The 24,729-nt window shown below is 46.4% G+C and overlaps 1 protein-coding gene across 2 annotated transcripts in view; it reads left to right on the top strand.

The window, feature by feature from the left end:
* CLIC6 (CLIC family member 6) overlaps positions 1-24,729 on the top strand; it is a 231,039-nt gene that overhangs the window by 168,069 nt on the left and 38,241 nt on the right. For both annotated transcript variants that reach the window (XM_086935371.1, XM_086935372.1), the window contains exons 3-4: positions 4,052-4,177; positions 19,768-19,874. In XM_086935371.1, the coding sequence (XP_086791497.1) occupies positions 4,052-4,177; positions 19,768-19,874 (233 nt within the window). The remainder of the gene's footprint in view (positions 1-4,051; positions 4,178-19,767; positions 19,875-24,729) is intronic.

The raw sequence follows: 24,729 nt of genomic DNA on the forward strand, positions 1-24,729 counted from the left end.
AGACCTATTGGCTTTGCCACTGCTTGTTGTACTTTGCCTTTAATTCCCCAGACGCGGGGATAGCAGGTTCACTCTTCACAGGGTTTACACTGTGGCTTTAGCGGTAAGCCAGGCGTGTCACCATAGAACTCCTGTTCCGTTGTGCAGAATTCCAGTAAATGGCTTACGCCTGAGCGGGAACATCTTCAACTCCACCAAAAATCGCATCCGGCGGTACAAGGGAACCTAGGTGCGAGGGAGTCTCAAGCCTCCATAATAGTCTTCGTCGCACAGCAGGCCTCATGTCATACCTCATTCAACTCCTCGGAGATCGCCATTTTTGCCGCTCAGTCGTAACACTCTCCTGCGAGTGTCTCTTCTCCCCTGGCAATGGGGGTGGCAAATCGGTAGCACCCCTTTATGAACAGTTTGTGATCCCTGTTCTACGAGACGCTCAGTTGTCGGGTTACATGGACTTTGTGTGCGGGATGTTGCAGGATATTAAGCTGACGTGGGCGAGAAGGTTATGTGTCCTCCAACTTGCAATGTCGACCAATCCCCCTCTTTCAATTTTAAAATCTTGATGTAGTTTCTGTCCGACCGGTTCTCCAAGTTCTAATGGTAACCTTTGAACTTTTGGGCATGTTTTCAGTAGCAACACTGCCTAATTTACAGTAGCAGTTATTTGTATCAAGTTATCAGTCTCTGTTTTGTCTATGCTTTTTTGCCTCATGATCGTAGTTCCTTATGCGTGTATTCAAGACCCTAGGTTACCCTGGTTTTAGACATTCCTAGAAAAGTTCTTATTGAAGTCACTTGATACAGTTCACCAGATCCATCTTGATCAGAGAATAGCTTAATCTGATAGACCACATTTTCCATTCGCTCCTCTGTGGTACCTTTTCCATTCGCCTTTTTGTCCCTGATGCATTTATCCTCCATATGCCCTGTATTTTACTTTGTGACTCTATAACCAATTAGTTCTGTACTGTCTAGTGACTTTCACATTAACAATTCCTTCTGTACCTCTTGTAAACGTATTTATGTATTTGCATACCCTGTAAAGCACTCTTATACCCTCGGGTCCAGCAAGCGCTATATAAAACTCAAATAAATGAATAAATAAAAATAAAAAAATGTTACAGGTAACACATAAAAATGTTTTATCCACAAGGTACAAGGCCTGGAATATTTTTCAACAGTTGAAAGTAGGTTATTGGTTGAGGGGGGTTGAAACATCCCTTTCTGTTCCCAATAAAATGTTAGCACTTATTAAATGTAATAAGGTAACCCAAGGTTAAACCATATAGTAGTGAAAAACGATTTAGGAGTAATTCACTACAAGGATGTGTAAAACTTTACAATGCACCATGCTGTATGGGCTAGTCAGGGCCTACGTTAGTGGTGACTTATATGTATTAAAAAGGAAGGTTTATGCTTGGCAAAAGGTTTATTTTGCCAGGCCAAATTGGAAGTTTAAAACCGCTAACACAGCCTGCAATGGCATATCTGAGACATATTTTAAAGTGCTACTTTAGTGAGTGCTGTAGTGCCACTGGTAGCAATTAATGTACATGCCCTGGGCACATGTAGTACCATATACTAGGGACTTACAAGTAAATTAAAAGTGCTAATTGGACGTAGGCCAATTTTCCCATGTTTTAGGGAGAGAGCTCAAGCACTTTAGCACTGGATAGTAGTAGTGAAGGGCACAGAGTCCTAATGCAAACAAAACACATTCAGAAAACAGGAGGGTGAAGGCAAAACATTTAGGGGTGACCATGCAGAGAGAGCTAAGTCCAACAGACACAAAAGATTATATTTACAATTCTCAAGGGTGGTGAGTTAGCGATTTGAAAGCAATAATTCAGTGAAATCTTGCAGATTATTATCCTGTCTCATTAGCGAGGATATCAGGAAGGGTCTCGTTGAAAATCAGCATCTAGTTGTTTCCACATCAATGGGCTGCAAATGTTGCCCACCGATAGAGTATCTAGGAAAATTGCCTAGCGGATGATGGATGTTGCTAATAATTATGAAAAAAATAAAAAAGAACAGGATATACATGAACATTTCTCATTAGCACTCTTATTCAGGCAAGGTTATAACATACTTTTATCAGCCTGTTGCTCTCAGCAACCGCTCAAGGTGGGCGCTCATTATTCGTCTTTCCCATGAGCACCTGCACTAATTCATCCCATTCCTTCACTGCTTCAAAATTCCTTTTGCCCCCCGTCTGCCTGAAGCAGCATGCTGTCAGTCTCCACCCATTTTTATAGTCCTCTTTTTCCCAATTCATGATCATCAGTGCTATGGTACATTTATGTGACAATTCAATACCTCTTATGGCAAGCATCAAAGTTAGGTCAATTAATTTAGTGCTAGTGTTCACTTTCTTGAGTGTGGACAATAAACCCAAAAGACAAATTTCAGGTTTCATAATCTCTGCTTTCTAGTTCATTCCGTCAATAATTTGGTCTTTTTTTCCCCAGTAGTTCATACAGTCAGACAGGACCATGGCTGCAGGGGGTCTTACTAATCTAGTGCACACCACAAACAGTGGGTATATCCTATTCACTCTTTAAGAGCTGGTTTATGTTTGGTGCAAATAACTGTTCTGTATGAATTTAAACCTCATTATCCTGGATGACTTAGGGGTATAACTCAAGGTCAGTTTCAATCTTCCTTGCTCAGATTCCAAACCATATCTCTATATCAAGGAGTTTGAGTGACATCCAGGTTCTATTAAGTGACATCATGTTGTGCGCCACCTTTTTGCCTACCCCTATTTCTAGCAGTGTATAAAAAACTTTGTGTGTGGCTGGTTCTAAGTTATTATTCCCCAGATGTAACTTTTTGTCCCATAAGTGTGAAACTGTCCTGTTGGTATATTAATCTAAGTAGTTAAATCATCATCGTCTTCCCTGTTTTGCGAATGTACACAAGTGTCAGCCTGGCCTTCAACCTTCAGATCCATCCAGATCCTGCAATCTGGGCTGGCTATTAGTATGGAACTTGGGGTTGTATACTTTACTACACCTACCCTAGCAGTATTCAGCAGCCCCAAACCAACCTGGTCTTTCTCTCTCACAAATTCTTAAACCCCAAAGACATTTTCAGTACCTTTACTTTTTGGGAGTCCCCCAAAACATACCTTGCTTGTTTGTGAGCCGTGTCTGCGACCTATTTGGGTGCCCATTTTTAAATGTGCCGCAAGGTAATAGATCTGCTTTGGAACAGGTGGCAAAGAGAGAAACTGACATCAGTGCTCTGGGGTGGCACTTATATGCAGCTCTGCTCCCTCACCTTTGGGATGGTGTGGAGTCAGTGTACAGCACCTAGTGGTGTGCAGGAGCATTGCCAGCAAACCCGTTCTGGTCCGGTCTGGCTCCTGGGGAGACTTCTAAAGTGAGGAATCTACGGTTAGATAGAGTGTCTCCTAGAAAGATCATTACAAAAGGTAAGTAACTTTTTCCAGTACACTTTTGGAATAGAATGGAAAACATTTGTAAAGCCCAATGCTCACCCTACAGGTCATATTGGCACTAGGACGAGCTAAATTGACAGAGAAGACAAATAAAATGGCCTATGTCCATGTGGCAGCACTAAGTCAACAATAAAACTGTCCGATTAAAAGAAACCGCCCTCCGCTGCCTTTCTACCCTCGGTCATGGCCAATCTGACGCTGCTAGGTCTGAAGGGTAGCAGAGGGAGGCTGCCACAGTCTTGCATGCCACCCCAGAACAAGCATACAGGCTCACTATTACTCCTCAGCGAGACCTCTGCATCAGCAGGCAGAATGACTCCTTGGTGTGTTGCTTGAACCAATGTGACGGGATCTGCCCAGGAGACCCAAACCACCGTCTTGGGCTGAGGGTAACCATGACCCGCCACCAGAGTACTGTTTTTTGTGCTTTATTGCGGCACCATGTATGCCTAATTGCGGTGTGCTGGAACCTTGTTGTGGTTTGTTAGTGTTGCAGACTTGCAAAATGTGTGAGGCTACATAAGTAAATTCAGTGTTAATGATGTGCAACACAAAATTATTTTCGTTTAATCTATCTTTATCCAGAAAACCTGCAGACCTACAGAATTTAGCACCTGGGACAAACCCTCCCTTTATGACTTTTGATGGAGAAGTGAAGACAGATGTCAATAAGATTGAAGAGTTCTTAGAAGAAAAATTAGCACCTCCAAGGTAAATTGATGTTAATATGAAACATGCCACAGGAACCCATTCTGAATAGTCAGGTAGCCGGTTACCATTGTGCAGTGTGAACCTATTCTAGATGTACGTGTGGTGTGTTATTCAGCCTTCTAGTCGATGGATCTGAAACAAGTTTCTTTGAAAAATAAAGATTTTCTACTTTGTGTGTCTGCCATAGTTGCAGTCCTTATGATTCGTGAAGATTGCTGGATAAAATGTCACTTTTGAGAAGGTTACCACATAGATATTCTTTAATGACCTATTGATCTGTGAAGCAAGGATTACATATTGTTGCATATACCACAGTGTGGGAAGTGTAGTAGTGGATGTACCTATATTTTTATTGGGCACCGGTAAAGTGGGGAATGGTATCCCTCATAACAGCTCTTGGAAACAGCAGGATTAAGAAGTATATAAGAGATTGATCCATATGTTGAGTAGTCATGTCAGGTATTTTCTGTATGATTTATAGTTACAATTTTGACACAATATGTTTTACCATTTTTTCATGTATTTATAATTTGATCGAACAATTATTGCTCCTCTCTTGCCCACAGAAAGGGCAGTATTTGTAGTTGCCAGCTGCAGTGTCCTGCTTCTGCTAGTGCACGATAGGCAGCTGCCCAGACTTATGTTATGGTTCTGCCAGTCTTGCTTGCCCCTGGTGCTCAGGGTTTTACTCTGAGTAACTCAAAGAATACCCTGGAGAGTGTGTACTCACTCCTCATATGAAGAACATTTGCAGCAGTGGCCCATGTAGGTAAAAGTAGTGGGGCCGGGTGGGGGGAGATTTCATTAGACGACGAAGAGGGAAAATAATTATTTATTTAATTTTCCCTCGTGGTCGTCTGTCGAATTCCACCCCAACCCGGCCTTACAGCTCTTGCCTGCACGGGCCGCACCTTAACATTTGACAAAAAAAATGATCTCGCGTCACCCTTCAGCAATTCTGGATGAGTGCACATTGACAGTCCCAGCTCTTCCCCTAGAGCTGCCAGAGAGCTCTCACTAGTGGGAGCCAAGATTCAGTGTAAGCACAGATCTCTTGAACTAGCGCTCTCTTGTCGCTCTGCACCCCCTGACATGCTCTTCCCCCGACACATGGCAATCTCCTGACACCCCCACCCCCACCCCACCCCCCATTAAGCCATCAGCAGCCTTGATGTTCTATATCCCCTGACATGCTCTTCCCCCGACACATGGCAATCTCCTGACACCCCCACCCCCACCCCACCCCCCATTAAGCCATCAGCAGCCTTGATGTTCTATATCCCAAAATTTTGGAAGTGATTCTGATCGGTTCAGGAATTTTATATCATCAGTCATCATTAAAAAGTCCGCCTGTAAGGTTCTTGAACGCAGCTGGAGACTCACATATTCTGTAGAAAGCAATGCTGACTATCGTGCAGCTCTCAAAGAATACCGCAAACTTCTTATAAAGAACAAAAGAGCCTTTCTATCTGATAGGATTAATAATACAAGGAACTCTTCCAGAGAGATTTTTAAGATTGTCAAATCCTTTACCGATCCACAGGCGCTGACTCATACTCATCCTACTTCACAAATTCTATGTAACAAACTCTCCGAATTTTTCGAAGATAAAATTGCACTGATTTATACATCCTTTTCCAAGTTGCATGATGACCCTCAGACCTTTGAAGAACAAATGGTGGAACAGACCCCTTTATCGGTACTCGCAGAATTTACTGAAATTTCTGAGGAAACCTCTCTTCGGGAATTACAAAAATGCAAGTTTGGCTCACCTGGCGAACCCTTGCCAGCTAAACAATATAAAGCCCTGGCAGGACTTCTTAATCCCCATCTAAATCCTATTTGTAACTCATCGCTGAGGTCAGGTATCTACCCGGCAGCATGAAAACATGCATTCCTCCATCTTAAAAAAAGCTAATGCAGACCGAGAGGCCCCTTGTAACTATAGACCTACTACCTGCGCCGGCCAAGATTTTGGGGAAGCTGGTCCATCAACAACTGGCCAGTTTTATTGAGTCCAGAGGTCTTCTCCATGACTCTCGCTCCGGTTACAGTACGGATTCAGCCCTTATTGAAATGGCTGACTCAATACGATGGGCTTTAGATGGAGGCTCTAAAGCGGTGTTAGTGCTGTTAGACCTGTCTGCAGCATTCAACACCGTCTCCCATCCCATCCTCCTGAACCGCCTGAAGTCCATAGGAGTCCAGGGCACAGCATTGACTTGGTTATCTTCCTTCCTCTCAGGCCGCAAACAGCAGGTTCGAACCCATCCCTACACGTCCACTGTGAGACTCTTTAAATGGGGCGTCCCGCAGGGTTCAGCATTAAGTCCGCTTCTTTTTAATGTATACCTCACCCCGTTGGCCGAAATGATCTCGAAATCGGGAATCAAAATAACATCCTACGCTGATGATACACAGCTTCTATTCACCCATAATGATGTATCCGCGGCCACCTTTGACCCTCTCAAAAAATGTCTAAGGAATATTGCGGCCTGGATGGACCGCAATTTTCTAAAACTCAATTCGGACAAGACCGAGGTCTTATTCTTTAACCAACCATCTCCCCTTGCCTCCAACTTATGGTTGCCGGAAGAATTGAGTGTTGCCCGTCTTCCCTAAGAGTCGGTCAGGAACTTGGGCGTCAGGTGGGACAACTGTCTATCCTTTGCCACTCAGGTTCAGAAAGTCTCAGCCGCCTGCTTTAGCAAAATTAAAATGATTAAAAAATGTATTGAATACCTGCCCAGCGATACTCGCAAAACTGTGGTCCATGCACTTATTACATCGCACCTACACTATTCAAATGGACTTTACCTGGGTCTGTCAGAGGGCCTGCGCCACAGACTCCAGACAGTCCAAAATGCTGCAGCCTGCCTGGTCTGTGGCATCTCGCTCAGACAACATATATCCCCCTTCCTGCGGAAGCTGCACTGGCTCCCCATAACCAAAAGAATCGAGTTCAAAGCACTGACATTGGCCTTTCGGGCAGCTAAAGGTCTAGGACCAGCCTACCTTAGACAGAGACTCCGTCCCTACAATCACTCTAGAGCTTTACGATCTAACACTAAGCATCTGCTTGTCACCCCAGATTTAAAAATACTAGATCAGGAGGATTTCTTTCGAGGTGGGTGCCACCCAACGATGGAACAAACTTCCGCTTCACCTCCGCCTGATCCAGTCGGAACTTGAGTTTCGTAAATCTCTCAAGACCTGGCTATTCTGCCGCCAGGATTAGGTGTGCCCTTGTCCTGCGCCAATTGCTGTCTGTCTACTAGCGCCAGGACACCCCTTTGGGGTTGCTGCATGCTTTATAAATACCTAAATAAAATAAATAAATAAATAAAATCAGTATGCAGATACTCAAATATCTCCCCCGAATATCGTCATCCTGCACACAAACAGTGCAGAAATGGATAGCACACTATCACTTTAAATCAGCCCTACAAACACAGAGTGCCTATTAATTTCGCCAAAGAAATCAAATTTCCTATCCAAGAATGGTAGAATCCTGTTCTCCATTCTACTGCAAACCGGCTATTGTGGATAATGGCAGTTCTTTCCTTGATGACCGTCTCATCCTTCAAAAACAAATTCTGCCCCTGGCCAGGAATGCCTCCCACCTGCTAAGATTAATATTGAAATGTTCATTCCAGGACATGATTTTAAGCTCTTGGGCCTTTCCAGATTGAAAACGTGAACACATTATTTTCCATTCTCCCAAAATGTCATTTATCGCCCCTGAAAACAGTACTTCAAGGAGCTGGAAATTTCACCACATCATCCGCACTCCATACAGTGGCTCCCTTTGAGTGCCACAAGGGAAGATCTGCGCACCCTTTGAAAGCACCCGGCCATTTGCCCTCGCTCGAACGGATTGGGCAGCTCGCTGCAAGCTTGGGGGCGACCAATATGGTCACCCCCTTCTTTGTGGGTGTGTGTGGGGGGGTTGTTCCTATCTCCAAAAGGCTTTTGGCACGGCTCCTATAGTGTCCTGCTTCGCCTCCCCGGCCCATGATTCAACCCCTCCCAGGGGTGGGTTCCTCTGCCCTTCTTAGTGCCCTGCTCAACTACGTACCTTTCCCCATCAATCATTCCAGTGATGACATGGTAAGGCCGCAGTTTATTAAAACATGGTTTATACATTTCGCAACTTTTGTTTGTTATTCATACACATCCATGGTATTTTACATCATGCATTGTTTTTCCAGTTTGGAGTTAGTCCTTTTATGACAGCACTCATCTTAGCTCGAGGTGCCCCTTTAAGCAAGGCCTCCGTGTTATGTGGTTCCAGGCTTCCCTTGCTTCTGAGTTTTGTTGGCGTCCCCAAGGACCTTCCCGGGCTGGAAGTGCCGTTCCGCTTGCCCTGGACCCTTGCTGGCCACTCGCCTGCTCCTCAGTGCCTCTGCCATGTGGCATCCTAAGGACCCTGTGCGAGCAGCTCATCTACTCTGTCTATGTCTGTGTAGTGTCATCCCCTCACTCTGCATCCCTACCGTGAGGCATCGCAACAACACTGTGTGAGCAGCTCAACTACCTCTAGTATTTTCTTCTTTTGGATCTTTTTATGAGTCTCTTCCGAGTATGCTGCCCTCGGTCTCTCTAATTCTATGCAGAGGAAGGATAGCTTGGTAGTCGGCCCTTCTGACTTGTCCTGTGCTAGCAGAACATCTAACTCTGGTCAGGTCCACGAACTGGCAGAGGAGGTTTGCACACTCCTCTGTTCCTGCCTTCCCCATGAACAGAAAACCATCCAAATAGTGCACCCGCCCCTCCTCCCTCCAGGGTGCTGCACGCCAAGTTCCCATTCGAGAAAACTGCTAATTGATTCAAAGTAAGCGCAGGGTATTGAGGAGCCCTTGGGTAAGCATTTATCACAGTAATAGTTCCCGTCCAGTTGGAAACCTAGCAGATGGTAACTGGATGCACTGGTAACAGGTGAAATGCTGACTTGATATCCGTTTTTGCCGGCAGAGCCCTTTCCCTGCCTGTTTAATTAAATCCAATGTGTCGTCCAGGGAGGCGTTAGCTACCGAGCAGCTGCCCTGATCTAGCCAGTCACTGATGGACTCCCTGTGCGGGTGAGAAAGGTGGTGTATGAGCCGGTATTTACCTGCTTCCTTCTTAGGTACCACTCTTAACGGAGAGACTAATAGGTTAGGTAGTGGAGGGGAGGAGAAAGGGCTGACCACTCTACCTAGTTGGACCTCCATGTCTACCTTGTGTCGAGCTGCCTCTGGAGTGTCCCGCACCAATTTTAAGTTCCGGCTAAGCCGCAGGGCCACTGATCCTTTGTAGGGGATGGGGAATCCAGCTCTGAAACCTTCTGCCAATTGTTGTCTGTCTATTTTCTTCGGGTAGTTATTGAGTAAGAATTAGACCCTCCAGGATTTCGCGGTTTGCAGCGAAATCGGCACTTTTGTAAAAATGCAGCGATTTTTACAAAAGTGCCCGCGAAATCGGCGCTTTTGTAGAAATCGCGCTGCATTTTTACAAAAGCCGCTATATCCTGGGGGGTCTGACTAATGTTTAACCCCTTCAGTGCGGCGCGATTTTTCGCGCTGTGCTGAAGGTTCTAATGAGCCTATCAGCTCATGACGGAACGGTTCCGCCATGAGCACAGCTCAACCGACGCTCATGACTGAACCGTTCCATCATGAGCATGGAAGGGGTTAAAGACTACATGTCCCAGTTTGCCCTGCGGGTACTCTGTCTTCGCGCCAAAACAAAGGCACGCGCTAATGGAAGAGAGGCAGGAAGTTCGCAGTCCCACGCTGGGTGGCAGCTTCGGTTATAGCTCTGTCGGCAACTCCTTCAAGAGTCCCGAAACTTTTAATTTTAGACCCAACAGCCCTCGGTGGGAAAAACAACTGCCACATGCCAATGGCATTGTGCTGCATTTTATTTAAAGTCACTGCACGGCGTGTAAAGTAGGCATGAGCAGGACCCGCTTGTACCGGAGGAAGGCGCTTCCGGATGCCCAACCGGGAAAACGAAGGGCACGAGGCAGAACCACATTAAGACCCCAAGAAACATCACTAAGGCCCATATGGGAGAGAAAAGTCTGACCGTAAACAAGATCTGCTAGCATTTTCAATAACCTTGCAGGCCGAAGACTATTAGCAGCCGGGCTGCAAAATATGTGCAAACACAAACAAGCAAACATCTTACACGTCAGCTCCAGCACAGGAATGTGAAACGCTCTCACATAAAAGACCAACGCAACTTCTCCGGGTCAAAGTTCACAGGAAGGCATTGCAGCCAGCACTGGGCGACTTTATCCTCTTTCTTCGGAGTCAGACATGTAAAATGGACTATTATCACACTTCAAAGGGCTGCTTAAAGACGGCTACTTGCTAAAATGGCTTAAAAAAGAAGTAGTTGTATGAAACCACAGTTGGTAGTAATGGATGGCTGCACCTCTGAGACAGTTAGAACAAAATACTGTATCCAATCGTGGCATTTTAGGTATTTTAATTAACTTTTTTTATTATTAATAAAGGTGAGTAGGGACGCACACATTTGTATGAGAAAAATCCAAGAAAATTAGTTTATGTTTGAGATTGAAAAAATCGGTGCAGACATAAATAATGCTAAATGCCATATGGTGTAGGTAAAACAAAAAAGTTATTCAGAATAAAGTAATGAACTATGACAATGGGTTTGATGCGGTACAGGAGAAAATTCTACTAAACAGGGGGTGGTCAGAACCGCTTATTGTTCTGATGCTGCCTTAAAGTATACACACTTTCTAATGTGTACCTCTGTTGCGTTATAGCAAGGCTCGCACTATATAAACACGCATGCAGTAAAACAATTAGCTAAGTATTGAGTAGAATTTTACAATAGATGCATACCAATAAATAACAGCTAAAAGCAAAATGCAATTAAAGTACATCACTTAAACCAATTAAGGATAATTCATTAAGGACTCTGACATGGTGGTAAGGGTAATCCTTTGGAGGATTTACAACATATGTAACTGCATCTGTTCATGAAGGATGAGGTCATGAGCACTTCATGCGATGTGCTTGTTATGGTTTGCATGGCGGTTGTGTTAGAGATGGACTGTGGTCCTAACCATAAGTTGTGACTCAGTGCGTTTCCAATATAATTGCATCCTAGACGCTAGCAATTACAGGCCGGAATTTTCTGCAGGAGGCGCATTGAGAGATATGTTAACTGTACTGTTAAGGGCTTATCATTATTTACCCTTTTGGCATTCTGCTAATCTCCGATCTATGCCCTGCTTGACAGCTACTCACTCTCCACGCTATTGAGCCCTTTGTTGTAGGAAAAATGGCCAAATAAAATGCTGCAAAATTGCCGCTAAATTTCCATATTTGTGCCGCTAAATTTCCATTTTTGTGCCGCTAAATTTGCTAATCCATGCCGCTATATCCTGGGGGGTCTGAAGAATATCAGTTTCCCTTCATTTACGGGGGTAGGCAATGGTAGCCCCTCTCCCACTCCCTCCGTCCTCCCATGTGCCACCTTTGCTTGGCCGCTATTTCTTTGCATTGCCCTTGTCTCTGCTGGTACCTGTCACTTGTGACTGTCCGCATTGCACAGCGGGATGGTTGCCCCCGCAGGTCCCGCAGCTGTGTTTAAACCTGCATGTAGACCCCCATTTGCATTCATCTTTATCATACTTCCAACAGATTGCCACTCAGGATTTGCCTCCGCCTCTGAAACCTTGTCCTTGTCCCTCATATTTTCCTTTAAATCATGAGGGATGAAAATTGTATTTACGCGTGCATAGCCCTTTCCTGGCTGCCACCATATGGTTTGCGAAACACTCAATGTCTTGGCAGTCCCAAGGCATCACTGGCCAGTTCGGCATCTTCTCCCTAAATCCTTCATCGTACCTCTGCCATGCTTCTCCTTGATACTTTTACTGTGCCTCATGCACTTTCTATTCATATAAGATTAGTCCTGCTGCATTCTTGGGGAACTTTTCTATGAACATGCATGCCAGAGTCCTGAAGGCCTTTAGCCAGTTCTCTATGGTTTTTTTCTACTCTGGGTTTGCATCTACCCCTTCGGTCCATCCATTTTATCCTGAGCTGTGAGGTCCAGGCCCGCTTGCCACACTTCCAGCAAAGAGAATATATATATAAACTCCTTCCTCCAAATTCTCTCTTTCACTGCTGGCGGGATAAGATTTGCTAACCCCAGGAGTTTTGTGGTGGTAGGTGGGCCCCCAGGGAGGGGCGTACGTATTCGCCTACTGGCTTCCCACCTGGGTCCTGCCCCGACCATGCCCAGTTAGTACCCTTCCGGTACCACCGCGCCACCCTGCTTGCTTAGAGCGGCTCCCCCGCTCCTGCTTCATCTCTGCTCTTCTCCCCTAGCTGGCTTTCCCGCCTGGCGCTTGCTACTTTTTGTCCCTTCTTTTGCTAATGTCCCTGGCCCTCCGTTGGGTCCTGTACTTGCTTGGGGTCCTCCCACATAAGGGGCCCCCAGCCCAGGCAGTGCCACCAAGGCCCAAGAATTCCTCTTGCCCCCTCCCTCCTCGGGTTTGCTAGCCAGGGGGGCTGAAGCGACAATGGCCCTTGTGTGGCGTAGTTGCTTACCCCTAATTGTGTGCCATAGTTTGCAATTTGCCCGTGTACCCCCTCACTGATATCATTGTGCCCTTGCCCTTTTTTGTACTGCCCGCCCTTTTCGCTTATCGCCTGATGGTCTCCATGTCCGCCGTGGATCTTGGTAGGCTCTTTGTTCATCGAGGGGCCGCCATGTTGGCCACAAACCCCTTGTCGTCGCTGTTGCCCGCATCGTCTTCTGAGTCGGTCACCACCTCCAGTGTTATGGTTGCCCAGATCCTGCCCCTTCCTCTGTTTGTAGGGGTGGGTTCTCCACCCTTTTGTCCTGGAGCTGGAATAGGATGTTATGTTGTTTTTCTTGGCACCCCTTCTCCAGGTCTCCAATGGACCGCATTTTGACTCCAGGCCCGTTCTTGCCAGCCCTTATTAGCTTTGAGTGTGTCTTGCCGACTTTCCTTTCCTATCACAGTTGCAGCCTCATAAACTTGAGCATGAAGTGGAAGTTCAAAGGACAAGCGCTCCATGCAGCTGGTCACATTCCACAGTCAGTTAAAGTTACTAGGCCACCGTTTATACCGTTGGGTTCGGTAATAATAACCTATAACTCTACCCCACCATAGGCTGCATCTGTGTGTGTGCGGGAGCCGCTTGGTGTGTCTGTCCTTCCAAACTGCAAACGTACATCGCTGGGGCCCTCCCTTCTGCTGCTTTGCTGCAGTGGTACAATCATCTTGGGGTTTTTTGCACCCTAACTGCTATGTGTTTTCATCAGCTTCATTGCTTGTTTATGCCCGTGAGAAAGTGCTACTCAGGTTGGTGTACCATCAACCATTACACGGAACTAATGAAAATGTCACTCATAGCAACGCAAAACTCTGGCACAGCCATGATCAATGCGTTTTGATCCCATATCCTCTGCCATCCATTTCGAACCAGATCCTCAAACGTTACATGGAAACGCGTCAGTTACGTCATGCGAATCATGGGATCAGTGTCTCAGCCACGTGCATGCACAGTCCCTGTCCTAGTGAGCCGCAGTTTGTTTGGCGTTAAACGAGGTCTGTGGAGGATTAGCTGATGCGGTCCCTTCATAGCAATACATACATCCTCCAGTTGCATATTGCCTGTCTTGTGTTCCTCAACTCTTCCCCTCAGACATTTAAGGGTATGTCCATGTTGCATCACGGGGCTAGTTTTGTTTCTTAACATAAAGACACCCATTGCCACAGCCTCATGCTCCCAATTTTGCATTGGTCCTAGGTTGTGTTGTTATGCTGGGCCTTCTTGTGTTATTTGATACAGTTTTATACAGCACATATTGAAAGACTCCTTCATAGAAGTGTTGGTGGGCAGGCCACAACCCGTGCAAGACTTGTGGTACATGCAATTGCATGTTGGGTCTCTCAGGAGCTGCGTTCCTAGGGAGAAGAGTGATACATGCGGCCTTTCAGGTGTATATGTGGGTATTTCTATAGCATGAACTAGCCTGGGGCAGTAGAGTACTGTATATGGTCACTAACAAATTCGGTTATTGATCGCATATATGGTTGATGGAGAGGGTCTGCTGATTTGGGCCGGAATGGGGGACATTTCGACGGCATCGAGAGGTAATGTTCCTCTCCATTTATTTTTCCCTTAAAGGCCTCTCATATCTGTCACAATTGACAAACTACGACCACCCGGTTATGCATTATACACTGCAAACAGATATCTGATAGGCATAATGTTAGATAGTGTGGCTGCATTGTATCCCTAAAATTGTACACTTCAAAGACACCCCAATAATACCCCCATGAGTAGGTGGACTGGAGTTGGTGAAAAAACCTCAATTTCATGAGGTAATTTGTCCCAAATAAGTGCAACTCAGCTTATCAAAAATACTGTAAATTAGTAGGTCTATGGTCTAATTAGAAATGAAAAAGGGTTATTATGAAAATTTAATAGAGTACTATACAAAAATAAGTAAGGGGCCTATGCACATCGTCATTGTCAAGACAGTTCTCAGTAATAGAACACTAGTGATAATAGGCAAAATTAAAATTAGTTTAAGTCTTGTCCAAAGACGTATTATTAGGACGCCTAAGTTAAAACATGTAACATAGAGGTTTTCAACAGTTAAGATCTGTTCTGTCATGGCAATATACCTCCCGATGTGTCTCACAGGTGGAAACTTGGTGTCACTATGACTGCTGTGATGTATGGGAATGATGACTGGTGATCAGGTTAGGTGTAAGTAAGGGTTTCAACTCCTTATTAATAAGACAGGACAGCCACTGAAGTCCCTGGTCCTTAAAAAGTGTATTAAAACTCACAATGAAGGCATTTTGGGTAGATGTGCATATTCAACTAACAGATGCCAATAATCAGTCTTCAGGCCGCTCACATAGTTAGCAATTTAGCAGCCTAGGAAGATTGTGGGTGGGGTATTGGAGCATAACCCACTAGTTATGTAAAGGTTGGGCATATGGGGATTACATGGGTCATCCAGTTACTAAGTACATCAGATAGTGGGCCGCCCCCTCTCAACTTTATACCCCCCCTGAGGTACATACTTGAGTACCACCGAGGGATAGCACTAAACACCTCATCCCTCGGGGGGGGACGCAAACACACCTGTTATATTTGGCATAGACTAGGTCCATCACAGTTGACAAGCTTTCCTGAATCTGTGGTATGGGCAGGAGACGAACACATGGAGAGCCTATGGGTTTGGATCTCGCACAATAGTAATAAGGGAACTATGTTTACTTACCACAGTCTTGAGTGCAAACAATTGTAAGGAATTTTAGCCGCCGCTTCAGCCAGCTGATCTCAGTATGAGTTTCTGAGGCTGGGGTTGCTACCTCTGTATAGGTAGGTCCATGTTTAAATGTTGTGCTTAGTGAGATTCTCTAAACCAAAGCAGGTTTTATCTTTCCAGGGGAAAGAGATATGCCAGGTCTTGTAGCTCGCTACATAGAACAACGGGTGGGCAATAAAAAAAAATTCAAGTTGCAAATAGGGATTCCCTCATTTTGTCAGCACCTGCTCATGTTGGGTGGTGTAAAATGTTTTTATTTGCAACTAGGAGATTCATCCATCCATATAAGCTACAGATAAGCTAAGCTACTGCTTACGGCAGTTACTTGTGCATGCTCCTTGCTGTAATCAGCGTGCAAATCGAATGCATGTTTATGTAAGGGCATGGTATATCACAAGAAATGCAAATTGCATACATCCTCCATTACCTCCAAGACACAGGCACACCCATTTCACACAATTCTAGTGGAGGGCTAGCAATTCAGGGGGGATACAAAGTGAACCAGGTCATGGTTAGTTCAGCACCAAGGGTCACTGTTGGTCAGCAAGACTACAGCAAGTAAGCAGGATGGGCTGTGTAAGGGTCACCCCACAGGGGGTGCAGTGACTGCAATAGTGGGCACAGTACGTACCTTCCCTCAATCCAGATTGTCTCCATTCATGAGCTCGCCATGTTACAGGATGCTTCAATTGAACAACATTTCCGGCCTGGACAACCATAGATACGTGGGTGAAGAAGCGGACTTCTAGCAGGGGGGCTACTGTCCCACAATGGGGAATGGCTACAATGTTGAAGAAATGGTGACAGGGCCATTATTGAAGTGAAGCTAGGTAGCTGGAATTATAGTGCCCCACCTATTGGTCCGCGACAGGGCTCTAACTGGCAGAGGTTTTTATGCGCATGACTTGCACAAGGAAGGGATATCCGCCTGGAATCGCAGCAGTTATATTCGCCGGCAGAAGGTGGGGGGGGGGGGGGGGGGGTAGCACGCATTATTTCCATGTTATGTAGCATGTCTAAAGGTATTTTATCTATAGGTCTCAGATTTGAATACTAGAACATTTCTTGGGGCGTACTTGCATTTGGCATAGAGATCGCAGTGTAATTCCCAGGTCAAAGATCCTTTCCAAACAAGATAGCCCACTAGGGTATGTGCCTGCTGGTAACACCATTTATAATGGGTAGTGTATCAGTAGCTAGCTCAATCTTTCACTCTTTGAGTGTGATAAAATTAGTAACAGTAAGTCGCATTGCAATTTACAGCTTTTGTTAAATATCAAGTAATTACGATTGTTCTGAGTGCTATGCCGTTATTATTAGTGTAAGGAGTCCACTACACTGGCACAACATCACTTACATTGGGCATTCAGGACACATGCTAGATGTTCCAACTATACCTGAATGGGAGGTAAACACACATTGTCAGCTATGTCAACAGGACACCTGCAACAGGAGTTGAAGGGTAGATAGGACTGGCAGGTTCTGCTGGCCACTTGCAGACAGGGTGCTTTGTAAGGGCATAGGAGGGGTCAGGCCAAAGAACCTGGAACGCTTCACCTGCTGGGTGTGGTGGCGGTTTCAACAGCAGGGTCTACACCCAGGGATCTATCATCCTAAAGTATGAGGTCACAGTTAGATTTTAACAGGTTTAAATGAGCAGGGGACTAATGGACTTGGTGTGGCACAAAAGACAATGCCCCAAGGGTACGGGACTACAAACAACATGGGCAAGCCGTTTATCAATAGTTATGGGGAGGTGCACACTGAGTGGCCAGCTAATGAGAATATCCCTCAGCATAACCGGTGGGTACCACAGGACGGTCATCAGTAGAAGGGATAAGTGGGCACACGCGGCTGACAGATGATGTGAGGCTAGCGCGCGATTGCCATGTTAGGAATTGGCCATTTAACAGGGATACCCCTCAACATAAGCAGGGGGTAGCACAGGACGCTTCAATTATCGTTGAGACTGCCTGCCCCATAGCTGGCCCAGCCAGATGGGTAGGAGCGGTTGCCCTTAGAGGGGGCAAGGTCCTCAGGGTGTGGGGTACACTTGTTGGAGAACTCTGGATGATAAAGTGTATTAGAGCTCTTACTTTTCCTCTCCTGCATCGAAAAGAAAAGGCAGGCAAGTTATTTGGATGGTTTACTACAGGGCTTTACTAGCCACATGACTCCCTGGGGAAGAGGGATCTGTTGCAAGAGATGCAGTCCTCCATGTGTAAGTTAGGCTACAATTGGGGGCATGTGAGTTTTGCTTGCCAATCCACAGGGTGTATTGAAGAAGATAGGGTTACAGCTGCCAAAAGTGGGCTTGGACTTGTTTGCTGGACCGGGGAGAGGCCCGGGTATCAGCTGGATTTAGGTAAAGATGCCTACCCTTGTCCAGAGGGGGCAAGGACAGGTTTGCTGGACCTGGAGAGGGGCTCGAGCAAGCAGGATGTAGGTAAATAGGCTTAGGTGCAAACTGGAGTGTATAGAAAGGTGTGCGGTGCTTAATTAAGGGTGTTAAACCACCCAGCATTTCTTTATTTTGCCAGGATCAATGCTTGGGTATATGGCCTTTCGTGCATCTTAGGGTGGCACGAGGGGTGGAATGCACGAATCGGAGATAGGTGGTGTTTCCACCACTGAGTTTATTAGGTTTGGGGGCATGGGCTAGCGCTGAACAGCTTGCTTAGTGAAGCATGGAGCCTGGTCAAGGGTGGCCAGGAAGCCTCGCACAAAAGAGTTAACCACGCCATGCGTAAATTCTCTGAACAGATTAGCCAGTATTTGGCTAGGATACCCAGGCATGTGCTGGACCTGCTTGCTGTAGAAGCTGCAGCTGAGTCATGGGGGGGTGGGGGGATTTCTCCTCCTAATGTGCTAGTGATACACCTGGGAAGGAATTACCTGGCATTTCTGGGGAGGAGGGCACTGCTTCAAGCATTGACGGTCACCATGTGTATGTTTAGCAACCAGCTAGGGACCTGTGAGATATGGTGGTCTGAGATGACGCCCGGCAGTTCGAGCTGGACTGTTCCCATGAGGCACAGGGTCAGACTGATTTGCATATGGCCATGTCTGAACTGGGGTGGTGTGGAGTGCAAAAAAAACGATGGATTTAGGCCCAGATCTCTGTACTGTGGTGAATGTATGTCCATCAACTGTGGTTTTTGCATTTGGGGCAGGGCGCACAATGAAGGGAAGTCATGGAGGTCTCTCGCAGAAGGTTAACATCACCATGAAAAAATTCACGGAGCAAAGGGGATTTGGTTTCATCCGTCAGTGGTTCCTGCACACGAAGGCCACAGGGTGTTTTGAAGAAGATGGGGTACAGAGTGGGTATGGACCTGTTCCTACTTGACCTGGGGGAGGCCTTAGAGACTGCTGGGTGTAAGTAAGGAAGGCTATCTTAGTAGGGGGCTTTGTGGTGACGGTGGCCACACCCAGAGCTGTGGTGGAGTTACAGGGCGATCCAGAGGCTGAAAGGTACATACGGGTACCCTCTGAAGAAGGACAACAAGGGTGCGAAGGCCAACTATCCACATGGCTAACACCGTTGGGCAGGGCCATGGTGTCATTTGGCTCATCAGGTGGCAGGCTGTATGGGGGAGGGTGAGTGTTTGCCGATATTGGCACTATGCAGGCTGCCTGGGGTCCACGAAGGAGACCCACTAAAAGGGCGGCCTATTTAGTGCCACAAGAGGCACAGGAGGCAGCCTCCCAGTGTTTGGGACCCTCAGGGGTCCAGGCGTGTCGCGTCACTTCCGGGAGGGGGGGGGGGGGCAGTTGATGAGGTACATATACCTATCCCCGCCCTCTGGACGCCCTCTTTGCCCACTACCCCAACGCTGTTTCCCTCCCTACCGCATACCCAGCTTTCAAAAGGGGTGTGTGGGGGGTTTGTCTCTTGTAAAGTCCTCTAACGCTCTTAGGTCAAGTTCGCACTAGATTAAATCTGACATTAATGAATAAAAACAATGCTTTCAGTGAGAGCCTGTTGCTTATTTTATCCAGCCATCTTCACTGATTAGAACAGGGTGACCTCAAACAATTTAGTAGCCATCTTAGAAGAAATACAATAACTAGTGTTCTAGAAGTTACGTAATAGGGAGGATGGTAAGGCGTTTTCAGTACATATTTTGGGATGTGCAGTTTATAAAAGAAATGTTTACTTTCTATGCTTATCATTGAACATGTGTCCGTGATTGGTAAATTGAGTGTCTTCTCAGGAAGTTTTTAATTTAATACTTTCACAGATACCCCAAACTTGCGACTAAGCATCCAGAATCGAACTCAGCTGGAAATGATGTGTTTGCAAAGTTTTCTGCCTACATAAAGAACACAAGGAAAGATGCAAATGAAAGTAAGTTTTGTGGTAACAGGTGTGTTTCATATAGCACCTGGAGATTGATAATCCATGCTTAATATACAGGTAGCATCTACATGTAGTACTGTATTGTACTCATCTTTTGTTCTATTGTTCTTCAAAGAAGTTTTGTTTCCAAGATAACTCGTTAGGAATTAGAAATATAAAACTGACAAAGTTTACATAAAAAAACTTAGAGTGGGTCTTATGCTGCTGAGGTAGTACTTCCACTTCCTGGCAGGGCATGAGGAGTAGACACTCACCATTTGCCATGGCAGTGCTGGACTCTCTTTTTTCTCCGCTGCCGGAAGTTCGATGACAGAACTTCCGGCAGCGGCAAAAGCAGAGTTTATGGCTGAGTGGTGGATATTGGGTGTTCCTTTTGCCACTCAAGTGACAGCAGGAGATCACAGAACCTCATATCCTGGAACATCCAAATACACGGTTGTGTAAAGTTTTGCTCTGCTGCCCCCGGGCACATTTGAGAAACGTTGTACTTCTGTGTAAAGTGCAAAATTCCCTGAACTCGCCTGACACCCATAGATCGAACTAACATTTACTCACACTGCTGGTAACCAGCACAATGCTGCAGGACAGTGTGTCGCAGGGCTGTGGAAAGGCGGGAAATTTGATCTAGAATTAGAACCTCAACTCTAGAATCCCGTCACAGGTCGATTAGACCTTTGTACCTGTCATAGAGTGTAGAAGGCAATCTTTTTCAACAAATCAATTCGGATCACTTCCATCTCCTTCCCCAAAGAACCACTGACAAAAGGTCAAGTTTGAAGATTTATTATAAAGCCAAAAGCAATTGTGTATATAAACACCTCAGTAAAAGGTTCAGCAAATACACAGGTACTAGTACAAACATAATCCTACGGAAAAGTCTCAAACGACTGAGAAACAGCACTAATATGATTTCCAGGACCACTAAGCTTGCAATAATGGCTATGATCTGGGTCCTGGTAGGCATAGAAGAAAAAAAGAAATAAATCAGGATAAGTCTGTCCCTACACTATACTAAGTGTCATCCCTATGTAGTGTAGTTCCTAGTTTCCCACTAGGCCCTGCGCATTGGAATAACATAAACAGTAGTATCGACGTGGAACTGCTTATATTCCAGGCCTCCACTGACTATGCTAAACTTAATTGGGTTGTGTTACCAACTAGCTCAGAGGTCACTGGAAACTTTCTTCTCTGCATAGGAAGTGATCAGCTTCCCTGGCACAGACAAGAAGGGATTCAGCTTTCCAACAACCGTGCAACATGACAACTTTGCTCCTCAGATCAAGAGTCGATCTCTAGGGTCGTGTGAAACAATAGACATGTATTTCACTCAGTCAGTCTAGTGCAGTTTACTTTCACGAGATGTAGAGAATAGAGAGACGGGCGTTTGTCAATAAAGGGTTAACATTTATTGAACAGTCTTTCTTCTCGTACAAGAGAAATGTATTGCCACAATTGCAATAATTGTTATTATAAAAAGTACGTACAGTAAGATAAGTATTGCGAAATAGAACTGTAAAAGCATTGATATGGTTTCTTAGCCATACAATGGTTAAAAGTAATAAAACATATATACAGTCATATATACATTAGGCTAACATACTCAACTGGTGCTTCTAACTAAGCCTACCCCAGTGTGCCTGACCTAAGCCTAACACGTGAAAGGGGGAGTAAGTAAGTAGCTTGAGTTAAGTTGGTTTTGCCAAGGTTTGTTTCAAGAATTCTCGTCTAAGGGTTTAGTCAACACCATACCTCTGAATAGAATGATGGAGGATTGGTATCTCCTTCAGGGGTCTCTCTCGATATCCCAGTCACCCGCGAGGGTAAACCGGAAGCGCCGGGACTGGATTTCTCTGCACGAGAAAAGGCAGCGGCTTCTCTTCAGCGCGTCGAGGAAGGAGGGGGGACAGCGTCCGCGGGCAGCTGGAATCTGCTGGATGTCTTCGCAGAGGGACGGCTGTTCAGCTCCTTAAGCGTACTGCACCATAGTTCGCGCTGTAGCGGCGATAATGGTAATCAGCAGCTTCACCACCACAGGATAGCAGGCTGCAGCGAGAGAGTGCTAGATTTACCAATACAGGGTCATGCAGGTAGCTGGCATCAGCAACAGGCAACGAACATTGCTTAAGGCAACGGTGGTAATATTTATACCTGACAGGTGCCGGGTTTGACGCAAGTTTGCTGGACATAAGACGTCAATTAAGATGTCACTAGGAAGTGATAGTTATCAGTTGCTCATTAGTGAAAACTGCTTTTTAATCTTTGCCAACGACCTCTTGTTGCACACAGCGGTGCAGACGCTGTTGTGCTTTCCCTGTTGACATAGCGGCCGCCATTAGAGCAGGCGCGCTCGACGGACACGTCCACTAGAGGCCACGCCCCTTTCTCATTCCTACTTAAACGCTGCTCCTCAGCGCAACGATCAGACCACTGACCCAGTCCTGAGGCGGAAGCCGGGAGCTGGAGGTACTCGCACCTATCATTTGGCAAAATCATTCTTTTAAAAAACATTGTGTGGTGTCACTTATTTACCTGCTGTGAAAACTGCTTTTTAATCTTTGCCAACGACCTCTTGTTGCACACAGCGGTGCAGACGCTGTTGTGCTTTCCCTGTTGACATAGCGGCCGCCATTAGAGCAGGCGCGCTCGACGGACACGCCCACTAGAGGCCACGCCCCTTTCTCATTCCTACTTAAACGCTGCTCCTCAGCGCAACGATCAGACCACTGACCCAGTCCTGAGGCGGAAGCCGGGAGCTGGAGGTACTCGCACCTATCATTTGGCAAAATCATTCTTTTAAAAAACATTGTGTGGTGTCACTTATTTACCTGCTGTGAAAACTGCTTTTTAATCTTTGCCAACGACCTCTTGTTGCACACAGCGGTGCAGACGCTGTTGTGCTTTCCCTGTTGACATAGCGGCCGCCATTAGAGCAGGCGCGCTCGACGGACACGCCCACTAGAGGCCACGCCCCTTTCTCATTCCTACTTAAACGCTGCTCCTCAGCGCAACGATCAGACCACTGACCCAGTCCTGAGGCGGAAGCCGGGAGCTGGAGGTACTCGCACCTATCATTTGGCAAAATCATTCTTTTAAAAAACATTGTGTGGTGTCACTTATTTACCTGCTGTGAAAACTGCTTTTTAATCTTTGCCAACGACCTCTTGTTGCACACAGCGGTGCAGACGCTGTTGTGCTTTCCCTGTTGACATAGCGGCCGCCATTAGAGCAGGCGCGCTCGACGGACACGCCCACTAGAGGCCACGCCCCTTTCTCATTCCTACTTAAACGCTGCTCCTCAGCGCAACGATCAGACCACTGACCCAGTCCTGAGGCGGAAGCCGGGAGCTGGAGGTACTCGCACCTATCATTTGGCAAAATCATTCTTTTAAAAAACATTGTGTGGTGTCACTTATTTACCTGCTGTGAAAACTGCTTTTTAATCTTTGCCAACGACCTCTTGTTGCACACAGCGGTGCAGACGCTGTTGTGCTTTCCCTGTTGACATAGCGGCCGCCATTAGAGCAGGCGCGCTCGACGGACACGCCCACTAGAGGCCACGCCCCCCTCCCGCCTACAAATGTGCATGCACAGGAAGCGCAGCGGACGAGCGCAGCGGGAGCGCAGCGGGAGCGCCGTTTGCGCGCCGAAGGCGCGCCTAAGGCAAGCCCGTCTGCGCCCGTCCGCGACCAGACTGCGCCGGGGCCAGACATGCTGCCGAAATCGGAACATATGGTGGACAGATATCATGGTCAGGTGAGGACCTAAAGGCATTCAACCCACCATCCAATTGCTGCCCTCACTCTATAGACCCAGCAACCTTTGACCCCGTCCAAACTTGTAGCAATTGCCGTATAACGTTTGACAGCGCTGCCCCCGCAATACCCCCCAACCCTAAATCCCCTCCTCAAACTAACATCAGGGCGGGCCTACTAAACTGTAGATCCCTCGTCAAACACACAGATGAGGTCTGGCTCTTACTAGAAGAACAGGATTGGGATATCCTGTTCCTAACTGAAACATGGATCAAAGAGGATAACCTGACCTCTATCGCTCTTGCTATCCCTCCGGGATTTAAAATATGCCTCGCCAACCGGCCTGGGACAAAAAGAGGCGGTGGCGTAGCTATTATTTTCAAAGAGCATCTAGTACTGACATCCTCGGCTGCCACGGCTATCCAAGGAATTGAAGGTCTTCACTTCTGCTTCCAAGTGAGCCCTCAGCTCTCACTAGCAGGACTAGTGATATATCGTCCCCCGGCCAGCGCGGACCCCATTCTAACTACCCTATTAGACACGATAGTGCAGAGCTCACTCCTCCACCCCCTTTTTTTAGTGGTAGGTGATTTTAATATCCACATGGATAAAGCAGACTGCGCCTTGGCAGAGATGCTCCGAACAACGCTAGACGCTGCCGGCCTCAGATTGATCAATGAAGGCCCCACACACACTGGGGGCCATACTATTGATCTCATCTTTGCTAATATCAAGGATGTGCGGCCTGAAAAACCTCTCCCTTTGATTTGGTCAGATCATTCACTTGTCCCATTCACTCTGAACATTCGAAGTGATACCAAGGCGTCAAGTAAATGCTACTTTATGAAAAGACAATGGAAAAAACTGACCCCCGAGGCTATGTGCCCGGTTCTGGCGCAAACCACCCCCCCTTGACAAATAATCCCAATTTGGATGCAATACTACTCAATGAATGGATAGGAGGGATGGTTTCTTCTATTGCCCCAGCCTCTCGGGCTTTATCAAAAAGAGAATCCCCCTCAGCTCCCTGGTTTACGCAGGAACTTAGGGAGGAGAAAGCGGCTTGTAAAAAACTGGAAAGACTCTGGAGA

Source organism: Lissotriton vulgaris, chromosome 8 (genome assembly GCF_964263255.1).
Source record: "Lissotriton vulgaris chromosome 8, aLisVul1.2, whole genome shotgun sequence".
Classification (NCBI taxonomy): Eukaryota; Metazoa; Chordata; class Amphibia; order Caudata; family Salamandridae; genus Lissotriton; species Lissotriton vulgaris.